Source organism: Ctenopharyngodon idella, chromosome 10 (assembly GCF_019924925.1).
Source record: "Ctenopharyngodon idella isolate HZGC_01 chromosome 10, HZGC01, whole genome shotgun sequence".
NCBI classification, from domain to species: Eukaryota; Metazoa; Chordata; class Actinopteri; order Cypriniformes; family Xenocyprididae; genus Ctenopharyngodon; species Ctenopharyngodon idella.
In genome coordinates this window covers 9,722,043-9,747,479 of record NC_067229.1, presented here as the reverse complement: position 1 = coordinate 9,747,479, position 25,437 = coordinate 9,722,043, and the positions used below count along the sequence as shown (strand labels likewise).

The window sequence follows — 25,437 nt, the reverse complement described above, 5'->3', positions numbered from 1 at the left end:
GTGCTGTAAGCCACTTTAGATCACTTTAGAATTATTAAAGTAATTGTTTATAATTATATTATAATGACTAATAATTATATGCAATAATATTTATTAAGAAATATTTGTTTTTTTCATTTGTTATAGGCCACCTATTATGCCCCTTTTCACCAGTCTCTGGTGTCCCCAGAATGTGTCTGTGAAGTTTTAGTTCAAAATACCCCACAGATCATTTATTATAGCTCGTCAAATTTGCCCCTATTTGGGTGTGAGCAAAAACACATCATTTTTGTGTGTGCCCCTTTAAATGCAAATGAGCTACTGCTCCCGGCCGCTTTCCAAAAGAGGGCGAAGCTTTAACAGCTCGTGCTTCAGTTGCTCAACAACAACAAAGCTGGAGAATCTCACGCAGTCAAAATGACGATTGTCAGTTACATTGTTCAAACCGGAGTTGAGCACTGATGTAGAGACTTTGATGAAGTTACAACTTTTAGAATGCAACTGGACATTTCTGAATGGTTAGTGGATTAATTTATTTAGTTGCTGTGGAGTTGATTCAACTCATCGACTAGCATGTGCCGTCATGTTAATCTTTTGTGCAAATCCAGCGTTGAATTGACCCTCGTTTGTGAAGCAGACCGGCGTAAATTGACTACATGGCAACAACACTCTACTACAACAACTCTTCCTCTTCTCTAAAGCAGCCCAACATGGCCTCGTCCCCTTTGTTGCGTGGTTTTTCATGGTGTTAGAACTGGTACACTGTTGTCGCGAAAACAAAATGGCAACGCCGTGATCTTATAATAAGATCCCCTTCCTACGTCACTAGGGAGCGAAATCTGTATGGCTTGTTTTTTTTCTTCTTTTTTTCACACGCTTACAGAGAAAGGCTTGCCAAAACAAAGTTACTAGGTTGTCCTTTTTCACGTTTTCTGGGTCAGTAGATGCACCGGGGACCCGATTATAGCACTTAAACATGGAAAAAGTCAGATTTTCATGATATGTCTGCTTTAATCATTTTAAATAATTAAATTATTATTATATATTTTTCTTTTTAATATAAACCTCAATCCTCAGCTGTAATGGTAACAATTATATTGGATATCAGGTTGTTTGCTATTTATTTATTGCAATTAATTTTTAATTATTTTTTGCTTCACTTGAAACATTAATTATCAACTTTATTTTTTCAGTATTTCCTCACTGCAGTCTTTATCTTGACTTTCAGAGTTCCAAGTAAAGTCTCTGAATGTTTCATCTTTTTTTCCTGGAATTCGGGATGCAAAGGTATTTTAATCCTGGCACTGCCAGTCACCCGCACCAAATGGAGTTCATTCAAGGTCATTCATTCAGTTGCTACAAAAATAATGAAAAACTTCAATCTTTGCAACAAATGAAAAAGGACATCGCAGCTTCACTTAAGTCTTGGCAAGCACTGCATCAACAGCTCAGATGTTTCTCAATTATCAGTTTTGTCTGTTTGCGAAATGGATCTGTTAGCACTGTGTGAAGTTCTTGCCAACACACAGCTGGGACAAAGAGAACGAAAAAAAGATGCTTCCGTTCATGTTGATAGTATTTTCCTGTTTACACTGAAACGCAGGTCTGCAGTTTGAGAGAACGGGAACACGCTCTCATATTGACCTAAAACATTTAAAATCTCATATCCCTCTCAGAAGTCCTACAGACGTCTGGCTCAATAGAGGCAGATTAGTCTAATGCTTAATTAAACAGCTTGCGCTCCCATAGCGTGCTGCTGTTGTTAGTGGTGTGAAATGACTCACAGGGGCTCGTGGTGGTCTCTGGGTGAAGTCATTAGAGCCTTGTGCCAGACCTTAGATGAGCGGTTTCACTGCTCTCTTCTGGCTCATTGAAGATGCTCCCCCACCACATGCATTCATTATTCATGAGTGCCAAATTTTAATCTGACGTGTATATCAAAGACAGCATTTGGTTTCTGATCTCCCCATGTGTGTCCAGCGCTAGCCAAAAGAAATTCATAAAAATGTCTCTCATTTCAAAAAATATTGTTTTAATTTGCGTTTTTCACACACTTGGGAAATGGCTTTATCTTTAGATTTTTGCATGTTTGAGTCATTTAAAAATTGGTTTGTAACATCAAACTAGACAAACTGTTTCTTGCAATGGTTACATGCGATGCTGTCTTAGAATTTGGCTAAAACAAGCTATCCCATGTTTATAATGTTACAAACTGAGAAATTCACACAGAATGAGTTACAATGGAACAATGGAAAAGTAGCGCAGTGGAATGCAAAAACTGTGTGAACGGCCTTTAAGTAAGTAGGTCACTAGGTTTTGCAACAGAGTTGTAGTATTTATCATCTGAACAAGGTAGACTATCAGCTAAAACTGGTATTGAGCCTCTTTTTTGACTGTTATGTTTGTTTTTCATTAGGTCGCTTCTTAACCTGCCCTGGATTTTCAGTAGGAAAAGGACGGCTCCATCCTGTCTAAATGAATCTTGATCAAGTCAAATCTTGGTCAGTGACAAAAAATATGGACGAAAGAAAGTTATACTAGTTTTGAACAGCATGAGGATGAGTAAACAATGATTTTTGGGTGAACTATCGCTTTGAAAATTGGAGCCATTGCTTTGCAATTAGCATGTTTCCCCCAGTTGAATTAAGTCAAGGTGCTCATGTGGGAAAATGGGGTTCGAATCTGACACAAATCTAAAAAAAAAAAAACCCTGAAGGAATAAGTAAACAGTTCTCAGGAGATGTATTTCACATCTGCCCATGATTTACAGCCTGTTAGTATACACATCACACAATGTCAATCAGAATTCCTTTGGCTCTCTGATGTTAAGCAGATACAATTTCTCCTTTCGCGAACGCGCACACACACTAACAGTGGCGGCACCGACAATCTTGCCACAGGTCAATGACAGCTTGACGGGCTTTGCCTGGCTCTCTCTGCAGGTGACACAAAGCAGCCCTCCTCTCTGATGCATACTGAAACAGATGCACACCAGTGTTCCCCCCGGAGCTCCCTCCACGCTCTCTTTGATGGTCCCAGGCTCCGGCCCTCTGATGTGGCCCTCTTTCAGAGCGTGTCATGTTCACTTGGCGTACACAGGCTGTCTGATATCAAGTAGCTGCTGCCAGGGAACCAATGTTGTAGAGGAACTGAACGGTCTCCAAGGATCGACTGGCAGACTAAATAACTGCTGATTTGCCATCAACTATCTGCTGTGTACGAACAGCTGTTTATCAGAAGAAGGCAAGGCGGACGACCAAAGGTTCTTCAATACTCTTTCTTTACCAAAATCCTGAACGAACGATCAACACTAATGTGCTGCATTTGCCTTATTTCTGCATATCTTGAATCCTCTGGCGAATGTCCTAAAATTGTCAAGCAGGTGCTGCTGGCTGTTTTGAAGAAGATAAAAATGATGGAGATACTATTTGGTGCATTAGTGCATAGGAATGAAAATAACACACTGCTATTTCAAATAATTTCTGTTCCAGATTGATTTCAAAATAAGTAGATTTATTAGAAACATCCGTGGCATGCTGTTGATTACCACAGAAAATAATTCAACAATTCAAACCAGTTGGAACAAGACATAAACAATTATGCATGTTAACATTATAGATGTTAATTTGTTTTATAATTTAGTCGCTGTTATGTCACAATCATCTGATAGTGAGCAGTGTCATTTCTGCGGAAAACAAAAACAAAAAAAAAAACATTCTTTTCCCAAACATACATCCCAATTTGTTTGCCACGTCTAAGCGGCCTGCAGGCCTGACGGATGGATTCCAGAGCTGGAGTTTTGACGAGTATGTGCATATTCTTAGCAGCGTTGCCTTATTGTGTTTGGTTTGCTTGTGCCGCGGTGTGAACTTTCCCAATCTCTGCTATTTCCTGAGCGTTCTATTAGTGGGTCACAATTCAAGGTTGAACAGCCTTGCTGGACAGCAAAACCCATTCAGTCTCTGAACAAGTTCAACACCTGCAAAGTTCAGCTTTTTCCAGGTTGTTATTATTGATTTTATGCTATTTGTGTAGCTGTAAATTATGCTATACAGCATGCATGATTTTGTAGCCGTGTCTACAAAGAGCATGTCATGCCTTGTGTTTGATTTCGTTATATATTCATGTTTGTCTGCTCGAGCTCCTGCCGTGCTCATATGACCTTGGGTGACATTTCCAAGTATATGTATTGAAAATTCTGACACTTCCCATTGTCAGACCACAAAGAAGCACTTAAGTATTGAATCTTGCACCTCATTGGAGGAGGCACAATCAGGAACTGACCTTGGACAAACCTTCCCCTTATGTTAAAAGGGAAGATCCAGGAAGACCTTTAAAACAGAATATATTTGTGTACTTTTTACGGTATCTATATAACCCACCAAATCCCAAATGCAATTCGGAACGAACACAGCACATTTTAGCCTTGATTTATTGTTTTACTTAATAATGGTATTAGTTTTAAAAAATAAGCAGATATTTGAACTTCTGAGGATTTGGGTTGGTTCATGATACAGTGGCCAGCTATCTGGTTTCAGTATAAGTGCACGTTTGTTGGCTTGTCATTTACAGAGTATTGTTCTTGGATCCATAGGCACATCGTTAAGTGTTTTAGGCATATCAGATCTCATTAACGATGCTTCACTCTGAGTCTGGCCTTCATTCCAACCAGAAGCGCTTAACTGCACCACTTATAAAATTATTATAGGTTGCAGATTTTGCAATAATACTGCTATAATTTAAATGATTGGAAGTTGTCTTCTCAAAGGTGTTTTGGTGAAACAAAGTCTGCTTAGAGTTAGTAACCATGGTTTTTTTTTTTCATACGGTTCTGTACATGATTACTAGCCTTAAATATTTAACCATACTTGTGTCTAAATGATATACAGTATGTTTTATAAGTTACTGGGTTGTAATGAAATAGCACCTTAAATCTTATTTCATTTCGAAGCTCAGATACCTTCCAAGCCTGTATGAGTTTAGTTCTTTCGTGCAACACAACAGAAGACGTTTAGCAGAATGTTCACGCTGCACTTTTACGTACAATAATATGCAGGCAGCAGGGAAGCTTTGAAAAGAACAAAAAAGCACAATGAAATATAATAAAAGTAGTTTAGTATATTGTCCTGGGTACTTTGTTCATACAATAAAAGTGAATGGAGACAATCTCAAAGAATTACAAAAAACAAATCACTATGAAAGTAGTCGATAGGTCTTGTGTACAATATTTTAAATCTTTGTCCAGAAAACATATGATAGGAAATACACCAAAATTTAAATGCTGTTTACTGTCATTCACATATTTGCACTTGTGCATATCAGTGTTTTTTTTTTTTTTTTGGATTATTTATATACTATTATAGTTTTATATTATTTTTAGTTTTCATTTTAGTTGTCATTTTTATTATTATCTTTTTTTATTATTTATTTTTATTTCAGTTTTACTTTTTATTTGTTTCTAGTTATTAATAATTGTAGTGCTTCAGCTTAAAAAAACAATTCAGTTAGTTGCCAACATTTCTAATTTTCCTTTAGTTTTCCTTTAATATTAAGTCTAATATTTAATAAACTTATTCCAGCTTAATTTCAATTAACAAAAATGTTTTTAATAGTTGTAGTTTTAGTTAATGATAATAACCCTGGTGTGTATTCAAACTGTTTGACGTCAAGATTCCAAATTATGTTGATTCTTAGGTTGTAACCAGTGACACATAAATATGAACTAATTTATGGAGTATGTATTTTCTTAAATGAAACAGAGCAGCGTAAACATTCTTCATTATGTCTCCTTTTGTGCTTTACGGAAGTAAGTCAGTCAAGCGGATTTGAAACATCATGAGGGTGAGTAAATTATGACAATTAAAACTAGTTCCTTTAAGAAGAAATGATAAGTGAGCTTCTTAGTATATATATACACTCCATTGAACTCTCATTACCTACAAAACAGTTTTTCCTATCTGGGCCGTGTTCCATTGACCGTTTCGACGAACTGCGAGTGGAGGTATTGTTACAAATTACTCTTGGCAAAACGGCCTATCATTTGTGACAATAAGAGGTCATTTTTCATGTCTGACCTTCTGTTTGGGCTGCATTTCTGATCCTGTGTAATTATGTCTTTGTGCTTCAGAATGTGGAAATTTAATCGCCTTTACAAAGAGGCCCGGCAAACGGCAGCAGCTGAAAAAGAGTTTTAGAGGAACTACGCAGCCATTTTAACAGGACAACATGTTTGAATTAGATGTTCTAGCACTGGCTCTAAATGGATTTCTGAAGTGGTTGTTTGTGAGGATTTTCAATCGGACGTAACCTTGAGTCTTTTTTATGGGAGGTCCGTTGGATTTAAGTGCTGGTATAGCATGAAGAGTCTGAATACATGCGTTTCTCTCTCCATCTCCCTCCATCTATCTCTTTCCCCCTCTCCCTGCCTCTGTTTCTCTTCTCTCTTCTTTCTCTCTGTCTGTCTGCCTCTTTTTCTCTCTGAAATTGAAAAATCTGCCTCTGAAGTTGTTGCCATTGTCTGGGTAATTAATGGAATGCTGAGAGCGAGGTCCAGGTGCTTAAAGAGTTTTTTTTTATTTTTTTTATCTCTCTCTCTTTTTTAATTTTTCTTTTTCCTCATGACTAAGGATAGAAAATACACATTAGTGCTTTTGTGGTCCTTCTTTTTTTATATATAAACTTATGTATAATACATGCATTTAAATGAAAGGACGGTGACCTTCGCTGTGTTCCATTTCAAACCCACCACATTTGTTTTGCATGTTGAGGTGAGGTTTAGCATAACAATCCAACTGCTCCTATTTAATATGCATCTATTAATTCGTCCATTTCAGTAGTTGGGAAGTTTGGGTCAAGGCCTCCGAGCGGTATTTTAAGCCGAGCTAAAAGTTTCTCACTGCATATAACCATGGACTGATGTCTATTTATTGATGGATGCTGATTATTTATAGGCCTTTATCTTTACTGTTAGAAGATGCTGGGCTGATATTAAATATGCATATACATGATGTTGTTAGCTGGGCTTCATAATTAATGATATGTCAATGTATATTACAATTACTGTTAAAATTCTAAATTTTGTCATTATTTACTCGCCCGCATGTCGTTTCAAACCTGTAAAAATGAAAGTCATTGGGGTCCAGTGATGTTGTTTTGGTCTCCATTGACTTTCATTCTATGTACAAACACAATATCTGTTTTCCACAGAAGGAAAGAAAGTCATACAGGTTTGAAACAACATGAGAGTGAGTAAATGACAGAATTTTCATTTTTGGGTGAACTAATCCTTGTAAAAAAAGAAGTGTGCTTAATAGTATTGAATGTGCACTTATAGGTTTATTCAAATCTTAAAGGGTACATAACACACAGTTTGCGCCAATCTCATGTTAATCTTGAGTACCTATAGAGTAGCATTGCATCCTTCATATCTCCAAAAAGCCTTTACTTACTTACTTACTTTACTTTATAGAAGATAAATATGCTGTACAGAGTCTTTCCGAAAAAGCCGAGCTCCTGGAGGTGTGCCTGACATGGGCAGAGCTAAAGAGTCACAAGCACGTGCAGCTTTTGCGTAGCAATCGTTGCGACATCATTATAAATAAAAAGGGGAACAAAAAATGTTTGTATTGTTTATATTATATGCACCTGCGCCCCGATTGCCAACAAAACACAGACATTTGATGCAGTTTTACTCACCGCCTGCGGTTCTGACTCATGACCAAGATCTATCGCTGTCTCAACTGATCTGCAAATCCAGCGTCAAACTGGGACTTGTTTAAAAAGCATTCATCACAGAAATTCCGGGAACAAACAAACATATAAGCACAACTCAGTTGCTGCCCTGGAAAAAACAAACTGCATCCACTGTTCCCTTAAAGCTGGGTTCTTTGGGTAGCTGAAAAAGGTTATCTTTCCCTCACAAAAACACATTTCTTTGGTGACATTGTTGAAAAATCTCTGTTTCCGTAACCCGAACGAAGTGCGTTGATAGGCATGCTCTTGCTCTCGCTCTGGGTGATGTGTGCGCACGCTTATCAGGGAGAAGTGCCCATACAAGGAATTCCGCCCTTTATTACGTGATAAAGAGCCATACTCTGAAAAAAACTTTCCGAAACTTATCGGAAGTTTGAGGTGTTGACTTGGCCTCCAAATTCCCCAGATCTCAATCCAATCGAGCATCTGTGGGATGTCCTGAACAAACAAGTCCAATCCATGGAGGCCCCACCTCGCAACTTACAGAATCTCAAACAAGATCTGCTGCTAACATCTTGGTGCCAGATACCACAGCACACCTTCAGGGGTCTAGTGGAGTTCATGCCTTGATGGGTCAGGGCTGTTTTGGCAGCAAAAGGGGGACCAACGTAATATTAGGAAGGTGGTCATAATGTTATGCCTGATCAGTGTATATACAGTGTGTATGTAAATATATATATATATATATATATATATATATATATATATATATGTATATGTGTGTATATATATATATATATATATATATATATATATATATACACACACACACACTATATATCCAAAAGTATTGGGACACCCCTCCAAAGCATTGAATTCAGGTGTTCCGATCACTTCCATGGCCACAGGTGTATAAAATCAAGCACCTAGGCATGCAGACTGCTTCTACAAACATTTGTGAAAGAATGGGTCGCTCTCAAGAGCTCAGTGAATTCAAGCGTGGTACCGTGATAGGTTGTCACCTGTGCAATAAGTCCATTCGTGAAATTTCCTCACTACTAAATATTCCACGGTCAACTGTTAGTGGTATCATAACAAAGTGGAAGCAATTGGGAACAACAGCAACTCAGCCACCAAGTGGTAGGCCACATAAAATCACAGAGCGGGGTCAGCGCATGCTGAGGCGCACAGTGTGCAGAAGTCTCCAACTTTCTGCAGAGTCAATAGCTACAGACCTCCAAACTTCTTGTGGCCTTCACATTAGCTCAAGAACAGCGCGTAGAGAGCTTCATGGAATGGGTTTCCATGGCCAAGCAGCTGCATCCAAGCCTTACATCACCAAGTGCAATGCAAAGCGTTGGATGCAGTGGTGTAAAGCACGCCGCCACTGGACTCTAGAGCAGTGGAGACATGTTCTCTGGAGTGACGAATCTTGCTTCTCTATCTGGCAATCCGATGGACGAGTCTGGGTTTGATGGTTGCCAGGAGAATGGTACTTGCCTGACTGCATTGTGCCAAGTGTAAAGTTTGGTGGAGGGGGATTATGGTGTGGGGTTGTTTTTCAGGGGTTGGGCTTGGCCCCTTAGTTCCAGTGAAAGGAACTCTTAATGCTTCAGCATACCAAGACATTTTGGACAATTTCATGCTCCCAACTTTGTGGGAACAGTTTGCGGATGGCCCTGTCCTGTTCCAACATGACTGCACACCAGTGCACAAAGCAAGGTCCATAAAGACATGGATGAGTGAGTTTGGTGTGGAGGAACTTGACTGGCCTGCACAGAGTCCTGACCTCAACCCGATAGAACACCTTTGGGATGAATTAGAGCGGAGACTGCGAGCCAGGCCTTCTTGCCAACATCACTGCCTGACCTCACAAATGCGCTTCTAGAAGAATGGTCAAAAATTCCCATAAACACACTCCTAAACCTTGTGGAAAGCCTTCCCAGAAGAGTCAAGGCTGTTATAGCTGCAAAGGGTGGGCCAACTCCATATTAAACCCTACGGATTAAGAATGGGATGTCATTAAAGTTCATGTGCACGTAAAGGCAGGCGTCCCAAAACTTTTGGCAATATAGTGTGTGTGTGTGTGTGTGTGTGTGTGTGTATATATATATAGTCTTTTTCTTTATATCACAATTACATTGTACTATAATTTGTTGACAGACCAACAGTAAAATGTAACTGTGAATCCTGTCCAGTCTCTTGCGGTCAATATCCCACATACAGTAATGTGCAAATTTGTACTGTTGAAATGTATATATGCCTTGCAGTCTTGTGCATTTTTAGTTATTGTCATCAAAATCGTAGCCATACTTTACATCTGAAAATACTGACAGAGCACTTTTGACTATCTTTTTCAGAATGACAAAAGGATTTGTCATTCTGATGGCACTGATATGTTCATTGACATAAATACTTACTTTTGAGAGATGAATTAAGGATTTTGAGCAAGTTACAGGCTTTTGCAGGTGATCCATTGTGTGATGCTGCTTGTATGAATGGTTTTGAGACATGCACTTACTGGTTTGCAAATCTTAAGGATGATTCAAGAAATGTTACTGAGAAAAAACGTAAATCGTGTTTTAAATAGTCTTTTGTCGTGCTACTTGGTTGCTTCAACATTACAATGTGTAATTGCAAGTATATTTAAATACATCACATTGAAATTACATTAAATAGTTTTAGTTTAATAAATGCTTGTCGTATATTCTGCATTACACTTTAATATTACAACAACAATATAAGAAATTATGACATTACATATAAAGATGTACTTAAGTACTACTTAAGTGGTCAAAAAAGCACTCTTAAGTTCAACTAATTCCATTTAATATAAATTTAAACTATATGATATTTTCATTTAATTGCAATTAACAATTCAATTAAGTGTCAGAGTACATTACATTCGGTTTGCACTTAAGTATATTATTTCCGTAATAAAGGATGCTTAAGTGTACTTCTTTTTCACAGGGTTATGCTTAAGTGAAAAGTGTTGATTACGGCTTTCATTCCATTGCGATTTACTTTCAGGATATATTTACTCATCGTTGTGGTGAAATAATCCAATCTTAATCTCTTGTTGTCTGTGACTGACTACCATATTGATGGATTTGAGTGGTCTGAATAAATCTGCCACAGTCTGTTCTCACCGTCTCTCAGCAGGGCGGCTCTCAAAATGAAGGGCTCGTGTGGTTGTGTTGGTTTAGGGCTCTTGCCCAGTATATACTGTCTGCACAGTCTATTTTTGATTTAAAACAGCTTAGATTTGTTCCTGTGAAGAATTTGGTACAGCTCAATCTATTTTGCTGAACTGTACAATACAGTGTGGAAATGCCTTTTGTGCCTGTGTGATTGAGAATAATGACGTTTTGGTTTGTTTTATATAGAGATAAATATCCACATAACATAATGTGGAAATCATGTTGTTCATATTTCATTAAATGTTTGTATAAGTTTGACCACATTTAGCAGTTGTTTACAGGTCAGTGGTCTGTTCTGATATGCAAAAGAACAATTTTAAGTTCAAGCAATTGCATTTAATATAAATTTAAACTATAATACATTTTCATTTAATTGCAATTAACATACAATTGTCTGAAAACATTACATTCAGTTCGCACTTTTAATATTCTTTTAAAGTATATTACTTTAATAAAAGTGACTTTCATAAATATTACTTTCAAAAAAACTCTTTTCAAAAGTATGCTGAAGTGCACTTCTCTATATCTGTTCTTTTTTTTCTCTCTTTCTTTCAGGAGAACTTAAAGAAACCTAAAAACAGACATCCAAACGAATGCAGTCTGAATGTACCCATGGAGGCCGAACGAATTTCACCTCCTCAGCAGAACGCCGACATGTGTCTTTATTGAAACTTCTTTGTGTCTTGTATTTTGGTAAAGTGCAGATACTCTGTAAATGATATCCTTAATGTTTCAACATATTGTGTACATGCTTTGCAATTTATCTCGAAGTAAACTACAATCTAAATATGTTCATTTGTGAAAAACTAACTTAATACTTTGAATGTTTTACTGAAGATTTACTCTATTTTGTACAGGTTTCATCTTGAATAAGCTAAAATGAATCTGGCAGTTTATTTCTTTTTACTTTGTCTTCACACTATATTTGAGAGTGTAGCAGGATCAGGTACGTGTTCTTCCGCGTATGTTTTCTTGAAATCTAAAACTCTTGAATCTGAATATTCTTGAATCTGTCTCTGTATCCAGTGTGAATCTGTTCATCTTTGTATCATTAGTAGGAAGAAACTGTTGTTCACTGATCATGGATTATTGCCAGAGACGGAAATAAAATGACAACTGTTGGCATAATAGTCATTTATTAAAATATGATGGAAAGATTCCAAGAGCTTGTATGGAAACTCTTTATGGCAAGAGATGACATCAGAGATGCGGGTCTGACTGCGGCTTCCAGCGCACAAACAAGAGAATCCCAATCCAGACATTCAGGCAGGTAAGCAGACATCCAAAGCAGCTGCAGGACTTCCGGTGATGGGAACAAAATGGGAACGAGGGGCACTGGATTTCTTAAGATTGTCGGTCTGATCACACACAACACAGTAGAGTCACAAAACGAAGCAAATACAAATCAATTTCCCTAGAATCGATAAAGAAGTGGCCTTATGTACAAATGGGGGTGTAGATGCCATGCAGCAAATGTTGATTAAAGCAGTTGTGCATTTTTTGTCTGAAAGAATTTACATTGATAAGGTGTGAAACATGTCAGAAAGATCACTTTGCTTAAAAAAAGATGATGATTGGGATATTAAGTCACCATGGTGGTCATTTTCACTGCTCTTTAAGTCAACACGTAACATTTAGCTTCAGGTGTGTTACAACAGTCACCTGAGGCGCACTGTGTTTTACTGTGTTGATACTTTTTTGACCTCAGATTTTGTAAAGTCAACATGAAATGATATTTACGACCCAATTTACTTACGTATTGTGACATATTTCCATGTGCAGTAGGTTATTCGATTAGAAAAAATGTAAAGGGAGACTTATTTTGGTGGTAAAAAGTTACAAATCAAAATGGAGCTGAATGTGAGTTTGCAATGGATTGTGGGAAACTACTCCCTTTATAAACCACCGGCACCCACTTTTGAGGAGATTTTATGGAGAAATGAAAGCTGAAGGTCAAGTTTGTCATCAAAAAAAGCATCTTGATGTATGCTAATAGGTTTCTATTTTAAAATCTATTATAATTATTTGCAATTATTACAGTACCGTTTATTATGTAAATGTTAATCTTGATTAATTTACTGATTTGTTTTCTCCTTCTTTCATTTGTTTTTGTTTTGTTCTGCTTTCATTTGCTCTTGTTTTTCTTTCATTTGCATTTGTTTTGTTTTTTGTTTGCTTTTGTTTTGTTCTGCTTTCATTTGCTCTTGTTTTGCTTTCATTTGCATTTGTTTTGTTTTGCTTTCATTTGCTTTTGTTTTGTTTTGCTTTGTAATTGAATGCCATTGGTTATAACATTATTTTCTGCCTTGTAATGGCAGTTAGATTATGAAGAAAAACCTTTTTCTATGCAATAACACACACTGATAAATTGTGCACAAGACCAAGTTTGTGTATTAAGGAAATAAATTGGATTCATTTTCATTTCATGTTGACTTTAACACCAATTTTATGCAATACAGTCAAATGAAGCATTCAGGAAAAACATCGGCAGTCCCCAAGTAGCAAAGCTCTCATCCGTTCATTGTGAAGCAAACAGGTAAGTACAAGTGAAGGACAGACGCTGTCTTTGGTATAGAACACAGACGCTATCATGAAAACATTCATTGAAATCTCACGATAAAAAAGATGCACCAGTCAGTCACACCAGATCACTTAAGTACAGCTCTTGATATTTTACAGTGGCAGGACTGATGGGTGTTTAATGTGAATCACTTAATCACCATTTCGCTCCGTAACTGCATCTCGTATCTACATTTTTAAAAACGTGCTACAGTAAACAAATACATTTAGTCATGACCCCACCGCACTGTGCAGGAACACATGGATGAAACCAAAACAATAAATTAAGCTTAACCAGTGACGTACATTTCAAACGTAGAACATAAAAACAGGTGTCCACAGAAATAAGCCAGCACAATAAAAAAAAAAAAAAAAAAGTAAAAAAAAAAAATCGAAACTCAGTATTAAGTGAGATTCCTCTCTGATTTAGTGTCTCACGACATAATTAAGTACTGGTCAAGAAAGATGAAAACTGTACACACCTAAGAAAACAAACAAGAGGAATATAATCTTTTCTGAACGTTTTGTTTCGTTTTTATATGAAATCATTGCTTTGCAATTGAACGCATCACAGTTATCTCCCACATGAATGTAAACACCTCTTATTTCTTTTCAATTGTATAACATTAATACTTTATATATATATGTACTTTTTATTTTACATATCGTAATTCACATCAGCACGGTTAGCTAGCATGGAAATGAAATAAGGCAAGACTCACATGACTGTGACATCACAAATTATTAATACTGATAGTTAAGGTTGTTGTTTTTTTTTTTGTTTTTTTTTTTGTTTTCCTTTCCTTTTCTTTTCTTTTTTGTTCTCTGCAGGCTTTGGTCTTGTGTTGATGGAGGCGTTATTTCTTCATCCTGGCTCTGAGACTGCACGTTATTCACATTCACATTTGTTGATGAACAAACTGCAAAATGTTACAAAAAAGTCTACACCAATAAATGAAAAAAGTGTGTTGTGAGGTAAATGTTTTTAAGCATTTTCTTTTTTTCAAATCAAATCAAAGTATAAAAAATGAGAAATTATTTTTTATTACATTTTTTGTATTAATTAAAGAAAATAGTTAATATTTATGAATTAATGAGCTATCCAATTTTTTTATTATTTATTGTAATTAGATTAATAATAGAATTGTTAATTCTCATTTTCATGACAATTTGGCATTTTTACTCTCAAAATTCTGCTTTATTATGAATAATTTACTTTTTAATAATTATAATGACAGTTCAGCACATTTACCTCCAAAATTTATTATGAGTTTAAACTTCATTTACTGTACAATTTAAATAATTCATTGTTTATTTATTTTTATTTTTTTATTGGTCCAAATATTAGACATAATTTTCTTTAAGCAAAATATAATTTCTCATTTCTTTCTTATGATTTTGAGATGAAGACCCGGACATGTTCTTGACAGGATTTATATTGAGAAAATATTGGCACAAAGCAGCCTCAAAGTGACAAAAGAGAAGAAATGACTGCCAATTTGAAAAAAAAGAAATACGTCACGTCATTTTTTTTGGTGAGGGGTTGGAATAAAGTCTTTATGGTTTGCGCAGGCAATGGCTGGTTGTCCGTCTTACCTCCGCCTACTGGCTCTAGCCCAGCTTGTGTGCCTTAAAACAGACAGAGGAGGGCCACATGGCCAGTCCTAATGGAAACTTTGGGTCAATGCTGGCAAACCAGTCTTAAAAGAGTGCCCAGTTCCTTCCCAGTAATCCAAAACCCTCCACCTTGAGTCTGAGTGTAAAGTGGACGTTTCGATCAGCTGCACACAGAACAAATAACGTCTGACAGTCATGGTTCGACAACACTATGACAAATCCACAGCCTAGAGGTCATTATAACACTTCATTTCATTTCTTTATCAGAAATGCATCTGCCCTTCGAGCCAAACTGCTTTCAGGTTTTACCGTGCCCTCTCCATAAGATCCAAAGTGTCCGGCCCACCGCAAACCCATGCAGTCAGTGCGCATCTTGTGCACGTTTAATCATTCGAAGGCTATGTCTGGTGATGACGCTGGACTGAGGTGGTGCTAGGAGCAGTGTGCGCGATGTGTCGAGACGAAAAAGGGTCGTCGCCGGTCCTTAGGCACGTTTGGCGTGCAGCATCTCTATAAGTAGATTGTTACAGGGCACGTCACCGTTCAGGTGTTTGTAGTACAGATACTCTTCAGCCTGCTGGCTGATGGCCCGGATCTCTGGCAGCCGCAGCAGCAGCTGGCCAAACTTGTCCGTCTGCTGTGGGTAGTTGCACATGACGTAGTCTAGCAGCGCGGCGTTGACCTGTTCCTGGACGCTCTCCACCAGGTGGAAGTTCTCAAGGTTCTTGACGTCTGAAAAAAGATGAGATAAAGACCATTTCATAGTTACTTAAGTGTGGGTTAGGGGTTATACACATTACCAGTCAAAAGTTTGGAATAATTAAAGGATTAGTTCACTTTCAAATGAAAATTACCCCAAGCTTTACTTTAAAACATGGATTTTTTTTTTTTTTTACACAAACGCATCGCTTTGCTTCAGAAGGCATTTATTACCCCCCGGATTAAAATAGAGGTTATTTGAAAAGTTATTTTAAGTTGTGATAATATTTCACAATATTACTGTTTTTACTATATTTTTGATATATTTTTTTACTATATTTAGCCTTTGTAAGCATAAACATTTAAAAAATCTTAGTTATTCCAAACTTTTGAACGGTAGTGTGTGTGTGTGTGTGTGTGTGTGTGTATATATATGTATATATATATATTCCATGCTAAAAATATCTGGAGATTTTGATGAGACAGCAAATTAATTTTAGATCAGGAAAGATCTCAAATTCCTCTTCGTTTTTCCATCAGATTTTTTATGCTCTATATTTTGACATTTTCCTTGTCACGTCTTTAATTTATGGTGTGCTAACATGTTGAGAGGAGCTGCATGTGTTCTTGTGTTTCAGATGAGGGTGTAGAGGGTGGTTCTGTGGCGGCAGGAGCTGCTAATGAATCCCTGGCGTGTGGCTCTATTTAATCAGGTTTTGAGGGGCCACCTCATGTGATCTTTTATTTATCCCTTTGACCTGGGGTTGAACGGGAGTGTGGTCATCCCGCTGTAGTCCCTCCTAATGGAGACTGCTGGGGTCCGAACGATTGTGAAAGCACTCAGACCCACCCAGCCATATCTAATGAGCCAGCTGACACTTCTCTGCCTGCTCTCTTTTTCCCTAAAAATAATCGAGACTGCCTCGGCCGACAAAAAAAGACAGGGAGAAGGGGGAAGTGACTGCAGCAGCAATGTAATGAGGTCTGTAGAACAAGCCGTGCGTCCTTCATGGTGCTGGTGAGGATGTTTGACCCCTGGGTGACACCAGCAGGCACAATCAGGACAAGGAAGGGGGAAGGGTTAACCAGAAGATGACCAATTACAAATCTCCAGCTCCAGACAGGTTATTTTAGCCCTTGTGAAAAGAAATAAACAAACAATGTGGTCCTACAACCTGTCAGTCAAGTTGTTTTTTAAGGGAAAGTTGTTAAGGCATCTATCTATCCATCTATCTATCTGTCTATCTATCTATCTGTCTGTCTGTCCGTCTCTCCGTCTATCTGTCTGTCTGTCCATCTATCTATCTATCTATCTGTCTGTCCATCTGTCTGTCTGTCTGTCCATCTATCTATCTGTCTGTCTGTCTATCTGTCTGTCTGTCTGTCTGTCCATCTATCTATCTATCTGTCTGTCTATCTATCTGTCTGTCTGTCTGTCTGTCTGTCCATCTATCTATCTGTCTGTCTGTCTGTCTGTCCATCTATCTATCTGTCTGTCTGTCTATCTATCTATCTATCTATCTATCTGTCTGTCTGTCTGTCTGTCTCTCTATCTATCTATCTGTCTCTCTCTCTATCTATCTATCTGTCTGTCTGTCTGTCTGTCCATCTATCTATCTGTCTGTCTGTCTGTCCGTCTCTCCATCTATCTATCTATCTATTTATCTATCTATCTATCTGTCTGTCTGTCTGTCTGTCCATCTATCTATCTGTCTATCTGTCTGTCCGTCTCTCCATCTATCTATCTATCTATCTATCTATCTGTCTGTCTGTCTGTCTGTCTGTCTGTCTGTCTGTCCGTCTCTCCATCTATCTATCTATCTATCTATCTATCTATCTATCTATCTATCTGTCTGTCTGTCTGTCTTTCTGCCTTTCATTTTGTCTGTCTATTTATCTATCTGCCTGTCTGCCTGATCTAATAACAATATTTGACACAGTCAAGTTGGCAAAAGTTGAATCTTTTTTAACCAAATTAACCAATTCACTGAACTTCCAAACGTTATGGTTTCTCGCTCCAAATTTCTGCGAGGGAGTTGCGGCTCGGTCTTTCTCAGACTAATTAAAGAAAGACATTAGAAAAAAGTCCAATTTTAATTGCTTATTATTAAGGCTACGTTTGAACATTAAAACCGAAGCATGGGGAGGGGTTAAAAAAGTCGACTGATCGATGACAATGGCTTGATCTCTTCCGCCCTGAGCAAGAGAGGCAGGTTGCGAGGAGAGAATTAACATGTTTGTTTAATTTATCCACGACGAGAAACGCTTAATCATGCCCTGCTGACAGAGACCGAAAAAAGCAGAAAAAAATGTACAAGCAGCAGTTATCTAGTCAGGTTGAAGCATCGCATGGTAAGCACTCTTATTTTCTATCTCAACATTTAGTCACTGTGGGACTAATTATCAACTTTTTCTCTCTTTTTTTCATGAAACAGCCTTAGTGTGCACTAGGGCCGGGATGTAGCCTGCCTCTAAACCCTTAGGTCCTGAGGAATACATTGTTCATTTGACTAGCGCTCATGCTAGACGACCCCACATATCCACTCGCAGACACCCCCAGCACCACCCCTCGCCTTGTGATATGCTGGGATGCTTCTTAATTAGAAAGGATTTTCTAAGTGAAAAAAGATCATTCCACGAGAAATTCATGCCGGCAACCCCCCAAAGCCCTTGTGAGGTTCATTTGTATACTGGCATGGATGCACAAATGTAGCGAATCTGTATTCGCCATACAGTATGCAAACTCACTACAGTAATGGCATATTGATTACAATTTGTTAGTATGCATACTGCAAATGAAGATATACAAGGATATGGAATTTCTCCTCTAATTGTTTAGTCAATGAGCAATTAAATCATAATACCAAATTTGAAAAGCAAATGATGAATCCATTGACATTTCTAGCAGGCCAATGTCAGTGTAATGAATGACTTCCTGTTGGAAGCTAATCAGAAACAAATATTGTTTAAAAGCAGGGTGATTCAGGACAGTAATGTGTATTCGCAAAAGTTTATGACTCTTTTGGAGCAAAGTGTGTACAGAGTTTCAAAGGGCAAAATGTCTCCGAATGCCCCCTCCTTTTGGCTTTACAGCATGCTGTAATTATATAGTCATTCGAGCATGTCAAAATTTCATCCTTATTCATCATTAACTTCTTTCAGATTCGCACCAATCAGGAAATGGGGCGGTGCATGAACTCCGCTGACCTCCAAACATCAATTTTTTCATCTAAACCAGCCCCTAAAGCTCTGCTCATGGCCAATGTCCACCTGGACACTGCTGATAATATTTACTCAATGTGTTTTACTTTTTTTTAGGTAGTTTGGAAATATTTTTAGAGTATTTGGATGCTAAATCATTCGCAATGGTGATATGTACAAACTTCATTCTCTTTAGTGCATCATAATGTTGCATATCAGTGAGCTCATCACTTGTTTCTCTGAGGTTTGTTCTCCCTGACTAAGCCACGTAAAGCCAGGAGGGACGTGAAGGGCTCAATCTACTCGTCCCTGGTCACCTCTGACTGCTATGAAAGGGAATTAAACAGGACTGGTACAGTTGGGGATATATTAAGTCAAATTTAAGCCCTTCATAGAGGCGCTGAGCAGGTAGAAGAGACATCCTGGTCGCCCAAGGATGGTTTTGACGGCACACACTCGATGCAGGGAGGGAGGGTATAAAACGCCTTAGGTGTAATGAAATAAACACGAGAAGCTGGGGCAAACGTTTCTTGTTACAAATGCTAGCTGAAAGGCACTCTGCCTGCTCTTAAGGTGAGGGAAAATATATTTACATCTGCTTATCTTTTGGCACAATAACTGTAAGGAGCTAGCAGGTTCAGGGTGTGGGCTGAACCAACGATAATGATCATGATAAAACTCTCTGTGTTTGGAAGGCAATATAACTGAAATGGCTTCATCAACAGTTTGCTGTGTTTACTCTGTCTGTCTATATTCTATATTGTCTATTTTATCTATTTATCTGTCTGTCTATCTATCTGAGAAGCAGATCATTTCTAAACACCCAAACAGGCTTCTGAGACTCTCTCGACTTCTTCGTGTCCGTCTTTATCTTATCACTATCGCCTCTGAGCGTCTCTATATTTGCATTCAACACGTTTTCGTGCCAGTTCATGATTACATGCGCAGAAATGGGGAGGTGTATCAAGCTCTTCCTGTATATAATAAAGTGACAGAAAATCATTCAGGGGTCAACTATCCCCCCAAAACTCTACCTGCAGACCAGATCCTGCCCATAGTGGAAACCACAGACCTAATGAGGTCATTAAAGCCAAGCTTCCATCAATATCTCTCTTCCCCCCCCCCCCCCCCTTTTTTTTTTTTCTTTTTCTTTACAAATTTGAATTAATAATTCAACACAGTGCCTGGGGATGTATATTTCCTGAGTGAAGGACAGTTAACCCATAGCATGATTTTTTTCCTCCATTTATTTGGCCCCGTTTTCATTTTTTTTATATTCATGTTTGACCATTACAGGTTTTGTCTGCTTATACTTACATGTGTTGACCCAAACTGTGATGTTAGTTTTTTTTTACTTTTAATTTTATTTTCTATTTTACGTTTTTGTCTTTCTTTCTTTCTTTCTTTCTTTCTTTCTTTCTTTCTTTCTCTCTCTTTCTTTCTTTCTTTCTTTCTTTCTTTCTTTCTTTCTTTCTTTCTTTCTCTCTCTCTCTCTCTCTCTCTCTCTCTCTCTCTTTTCCTCACTCACATACTAAATCAGCTTCTATATTTTGAGTGTAAATTTTGGATTAATCCATTCCGCTTAGAAGCTGCAGTCTCCTTTACCTTGAGGGTAACGTTACATGACGTGTTTGTACACTTCCTGTCAAAGCTAAGCTAATTTGTGGAGCTTTAACTTAACTACTGGCAAGCTGGATAAAACTAATAAAATAACATCATAAGATGTGATGCACTCAGAGCTTAAATACCTAAAATAAAGCACATAATATATTCTCTGGCCAAATATATTTAGATATATATGCCACATATATGTTGTGAATATATTTAGGATATATATACATAATAAACATAGCAAAACATATATATATATATAGAGATATAAGTAAACTTGGTAACATTTTGGGGAACACATATTCACTATTAACTACTACTTTTGCCTCAATAAACTCTTAATTTACTGCTTATTAATAGTTAGTAAGGTAGTTGTTGTAGCGTTTAAGGTTAGGGAAGGGGTAGGATTTAGGGACATAGAATATGGTCATGCAGGATAAGGTATTAATATGTGCTTCATAAGTACTAATAAACAGCCAATATGCAAGCTAATAAGCAACTAGTTAAAAGTGAGAATTGTTCCCCATACTAAAGTGTTACCGTAAACTTATTTGAAATACATTTGTGTAAATATATTTCAGCATCTATATTAGCAATATATTTTTGGTATATTTTGAAATGCACAATATTTAAAAATATATCTGAAAAATATTTTATTTCCATATTCAAATACTGAATTGGAGGCATTACTGAAATGTAGCATTAGCTAACCAAGCTGTTGTCAAATTCCAAAATGTGTTTATGTGCTGCAAAGTATGTGTTGCATTCTCAGCGATGCCGTAAGGGGTGCTATAGCAAGTATTAACATAAACTTCTACTGTTTCTTTTCCCTTTCAGGTCAGCTGCTATCATGGCAGAGGAACAATTTGAAGACAATCTCGCTGAGCAAGCTGAATGTGAATAATAGCACATCTAGATGAAAGGTGTTAACATTTGAAGGTAACTCCATCACCCCCTACATGCTCTAACATGTTAAGCTTCTCCTCTCCATCATTTCCTGTCCTCAGTCACATTGTCCATACTGTCGCAAAAATGGCAGCACTCCAGAAACATAATAGTTCGAAAACAAGACAGTCTCCAGACATGGAAAACACCAGGAATAGACAACACCCCACTCGCCACACTTCCCAGCATTCCCACTGTTGACAGACAACACACGGCCCTTGCCTGCGTCTCTTAGTGACCTCACGTCTCTCCTGCCATTCTTGCTAAATCTTCTCCCCCAAGTGTGACAATGTTTAGATGAATTCTCAGTTCTATATTTGTCCCTGAAGTGTGACACCCACCCAGCCCCACGCCATCCGCGCAGGTTTACGTTACAGGAAAACTGATGATGGGGCATTTTTTCCAATCAGAAGGCAGTGCAGGCATTCCATGGCTTTGTTGCTTTAAATACAATGATGGGGGTAGAAAGGAGAGGTGGATGAAAAGGAGAACAAGAGACATGGTTGTAGCACCTGTTGACTCATTTGTGCCGTCACGTTTAATAGCGCTCTCCGGTTACAGGGGACGGTTTTAGGGCTTAGCTGCTCTCTCGTGCCCCGCTGATGATCACTGGACACATGAATGTCTTTGTGATACTGATTTTGACAGATGTTTGATATCAGTATATATATTATCTGTTAAGTCACAACTTTTAAAGTTGTGTCTGCGAGAACAATTTTATATGTAGATCACTTTTATTTTTAATATAAAAGTGCTGCATTATAAACCATTCTCGTAAATTATTGTAATCAGTGTTTATGCATTAAAATTAGTGCTTACGATAATTAGCGCATACAATCATATTTTTTTTTTGTTTAACGCATTAAAAAAAATATTTAGCACAGCATCCGTTAATTTTTCATCATCTTTAGCTAGGGTTACATTATATGATCACGCAAATGCTCTTAAACTCAATCGCGACAAGAACAGAACTGGTACTGTCACGCTGTCTGTGAATCTCCCACACAACTCATGCGGACATAATAAACATAGTGCTCTTTCGTGCTTGAACAGACAAAAACACACAACATTACTGTATGCTAAAATGCCAGTTTTGTCGAGTATCCTCGTAAGAGTCTTAAATCAGTTAAATAAAGTCTTAAAGGAACGTAAAGAGTTGTGAGAAAATAGGATGCGTGTCAGATCCGAGTCATGTGCGGCAGGTCTTAAAGTGACAGCAGCCTAATAAACCTGCTGCAGTCTGTCATTAATGTTAATCAAAAAACAAATAAAAAAGAGGAGATCACTTACTGCTCTTAACTGAATAGCTTTTGTAGCTTTAATGAAAATAAATTTATATTTAATTTAAAATGTATGCAGTGAAGACTGTGAAGTGTTTGATAACTTTATTCAATTTCTGGATATTTCCTACCTGTTAGATCAAATATTTAAAATATACTCTATATAACTTTATGTTGTTTCAACATTAATTTGATGATTAAATGTAAAATTATTACAATATAAAAGTATATTAAAAAACTTTTAAACGTTTAATCGTAATTAATTACAGAAAAATGTGTGATTAATTAGCGATTAATCAACTGACAGCATTATTAATACATTACGATTCTAATTACGCAGCTCTGATTGGTCAATTGTGGCATTCTGCAGTCAAAAAAAATATATAATTTTTTTAAATAACACTAAACAGTATAATTGACCATTGCCCTAGGCAAAATTTCAACATCAAAAACATAATGTACTGCAGAAACGTAAAAAAAAACATAATGTACAGTGAGCCAGTCATTATTATTATCATTCTAAATTATTAGTTTTTGTAAATTTTTTATATTATACATATACTTTTTGTAAATACGTTTTGCTTTATTGCCTTTTTGTAATTTCATACAATTGACAACACTATATATACAAACAGCTGACAAACTATTCAGACAGATGTGTAGTGTATGTTTGACCCGAGTGCTCATGGGGGCTGAGAGAAGGGCTTGTGTTTTCCTTCTGCTGTGACCGGGTCATTTTTATAGATGTCCGCGCCACAGAACTCTTTCTATGAAATCGATTGAGAAATGACAGGCTGGGGCGAGGGGGAGTTTATGTTAGAGCTTGTGTAACGCCCTTATCTGTGTTTGTGTGCAATGTTTAAATAAGACCTGGCGGCTCCCTGATCAATAGACACATCCTACCACGGCTGCGCCGGCTCGCGCCTCCTCGGCCAGATTGGCTCAGCAGAGAAGGTCCCGGGCTCGCGGGCAGACCTGAGAGGATCTCGTCGCGTACCCTGAGAAATCGCAGGCTTTAATTGGCAAGGAATAAGGTAGCATTGCACCTGTGGTCCAATATTAGCAGCCGTAGACGAGCTAGTGAGACCTCAAGTCACGTAAGAAAGAAGAAACAGGAAACAAAAAACTCAGATATGCACAGGCAACAACAACAGGGCCCTTTTGCAATGCACAAAAACGCAAAGCACGGCACCGGTGAGGGTGAATAATGAACTTCAGCCCATTGATCGGAAAAACAAAGCCTGTATATGTTTGTCCCGGCAGGACCGCAAGTCTCATAAATCTTTAAGGGTGATCTGTTTTTGCCACGGCGTTCCTTTTCAAATGCATCCCTTTCGATTCATGTGATAGACAGAAACGGCGAGCTATTATTATTTTATAGCACGCTAGCTCATTATACTTTGAAATGAATATGTGTATTGCTAGTTTTAGTATCGCTAAAGTGCGAGCTACGAAATCCAATGCAAAATTCCGGCATATTACGGATATTGATAGTTGTTGTTAGCAGTGAATCTTGTAGCATCGCAGGCCAGGTATCATAAAAATGGCACCCAAGCGCTCTGTCCTGGGGCAACTATCTGCAGGAACAGGCAGAAAGAAGTCGGAGTTCATATGATTGATATTTCCAGTGCAGATATCACTTAGGAAACACCTGACATGAGTGGGGCATGTTTCGGGCCTGGCCTGCCTGCTAAGTACTGGAGCGTGAGCCAGCTAGCGTGTTATGCAGCTGGTAATAAAAGTTGGTCATTGATTTTCTGTAGTTGCTTGTAACAGTTAATGTTGATACATCAATAGCTAAAGGAAAGCACAGGGTTTAATAGGAGGCTGAAAATGTGGAAATATGGGAGGCTTGGGCGTTAAATCACAGAATCTATCCCCCAGATCGATAAGACAGTTACAGCAAGTGTCCCTCTGCTTTCCTAATGTTTTATAATAAACTGACAGCTTGTAATAAGGCTCTGGCAGGGGCAGAGGAAGAGAGGAATCCGACGGGACAGAGGCAAGAGTTGTGAGACGGATAAGGAAAACAAGTACCTATAGCTCAGTGTATTCTCAATCACTTCATCCAGGGCTTTTGTCGAAGGAAAATCCAGACGGTCTGCTCTTTCTGAAAGTGGGGAAAACTTTTACAAACAATTCACGGATACGCTGTTCATCTGAGACGGGTTTTTTAGTGCCAGATGCAATTGTATTCTGGATTCTGTGAAGTTTTGCTGGTAATGTCCAGGTCCATAATGGAAACTTGAGCATGTAAAACGCATCATTCAGTCCTATCTTTCCAGTAAATATTTTGGCTAATATGATTATGCTTTCAGTTACCTATACCAGTGTTGTTATTGTTAACTAAAACTATTAAAAATTGAAATAGAAAATAAAATATAAATATAACATGAAAAACATAAACACACATTAGAAATGTTGCCTGAAATAAAATAAGTTGAAGATGAAGTACTAAAATTACTAATTTAAAAATTACTATTTAAAGCTAAATAAAAAAAAAAAAAAAAAAAAAATGTATTTGAAATACATTTATTTTGTGCTAGTATACTACAAATACATTTACATATTTATGTGCTAAATAAAAGTTCCCTGCAATTGTACTTTTGGTATACTAAACAGGTATGCTTAAAGTCTGCTAAATTGGAACAACT

General features: G+C 37.6%; 2 protein-coding genes across 4 annotated transcripts in view; one reads left to right on the top strand and one right to left on the bottom strand.

Annotated features, from left to right (window-relative positions):
* LOC127520874 (adhesion G-protein coupled receptor D2) overlaps nucleotides 1–12,001 on the top strand; it is a 73,785-nt gene extending 61,784 nt beyond the window's left edge. For both annotated transcript variants that reach the window (XM_051909541.1, XM_051909540.1), the window contains one exon: nucleotides 11,427–12,001. In XM_051909541.1, the coding sequence (XP_051765501.1) occupies nucleotides 11,427–11,540 (114 nt within the window). In that variant the 3' untranslated portion in view covers nucleotides 11,541–12,001. The remainder of the gene's footprint in view (nucleotides 1–11,426) is intronic.
* The window catches only part of nr5a2 (nuclear receptor subfamily 5, group A, member 2), a 59,273-nt gene continuing 45,826 nt past the window's right edge, over nucleotides 11,991–25,437 (bottom strand). For both annotated transcript variants that reach the window (XM_051909542.1, XM_051909543.1), the window contains one exon: nucleotides 11,991–15,779. In XM_051909542.1, the coding sequence (XP_051765502.1) occupies nucleotides 15,532–15,779 (248 nt within the window). In that variant the 3' untranslated portion in view covers nucleotides 11,991–15,531. The remainder of the gene's footprint in view (nucleotides 15,780–25,437) is intronic.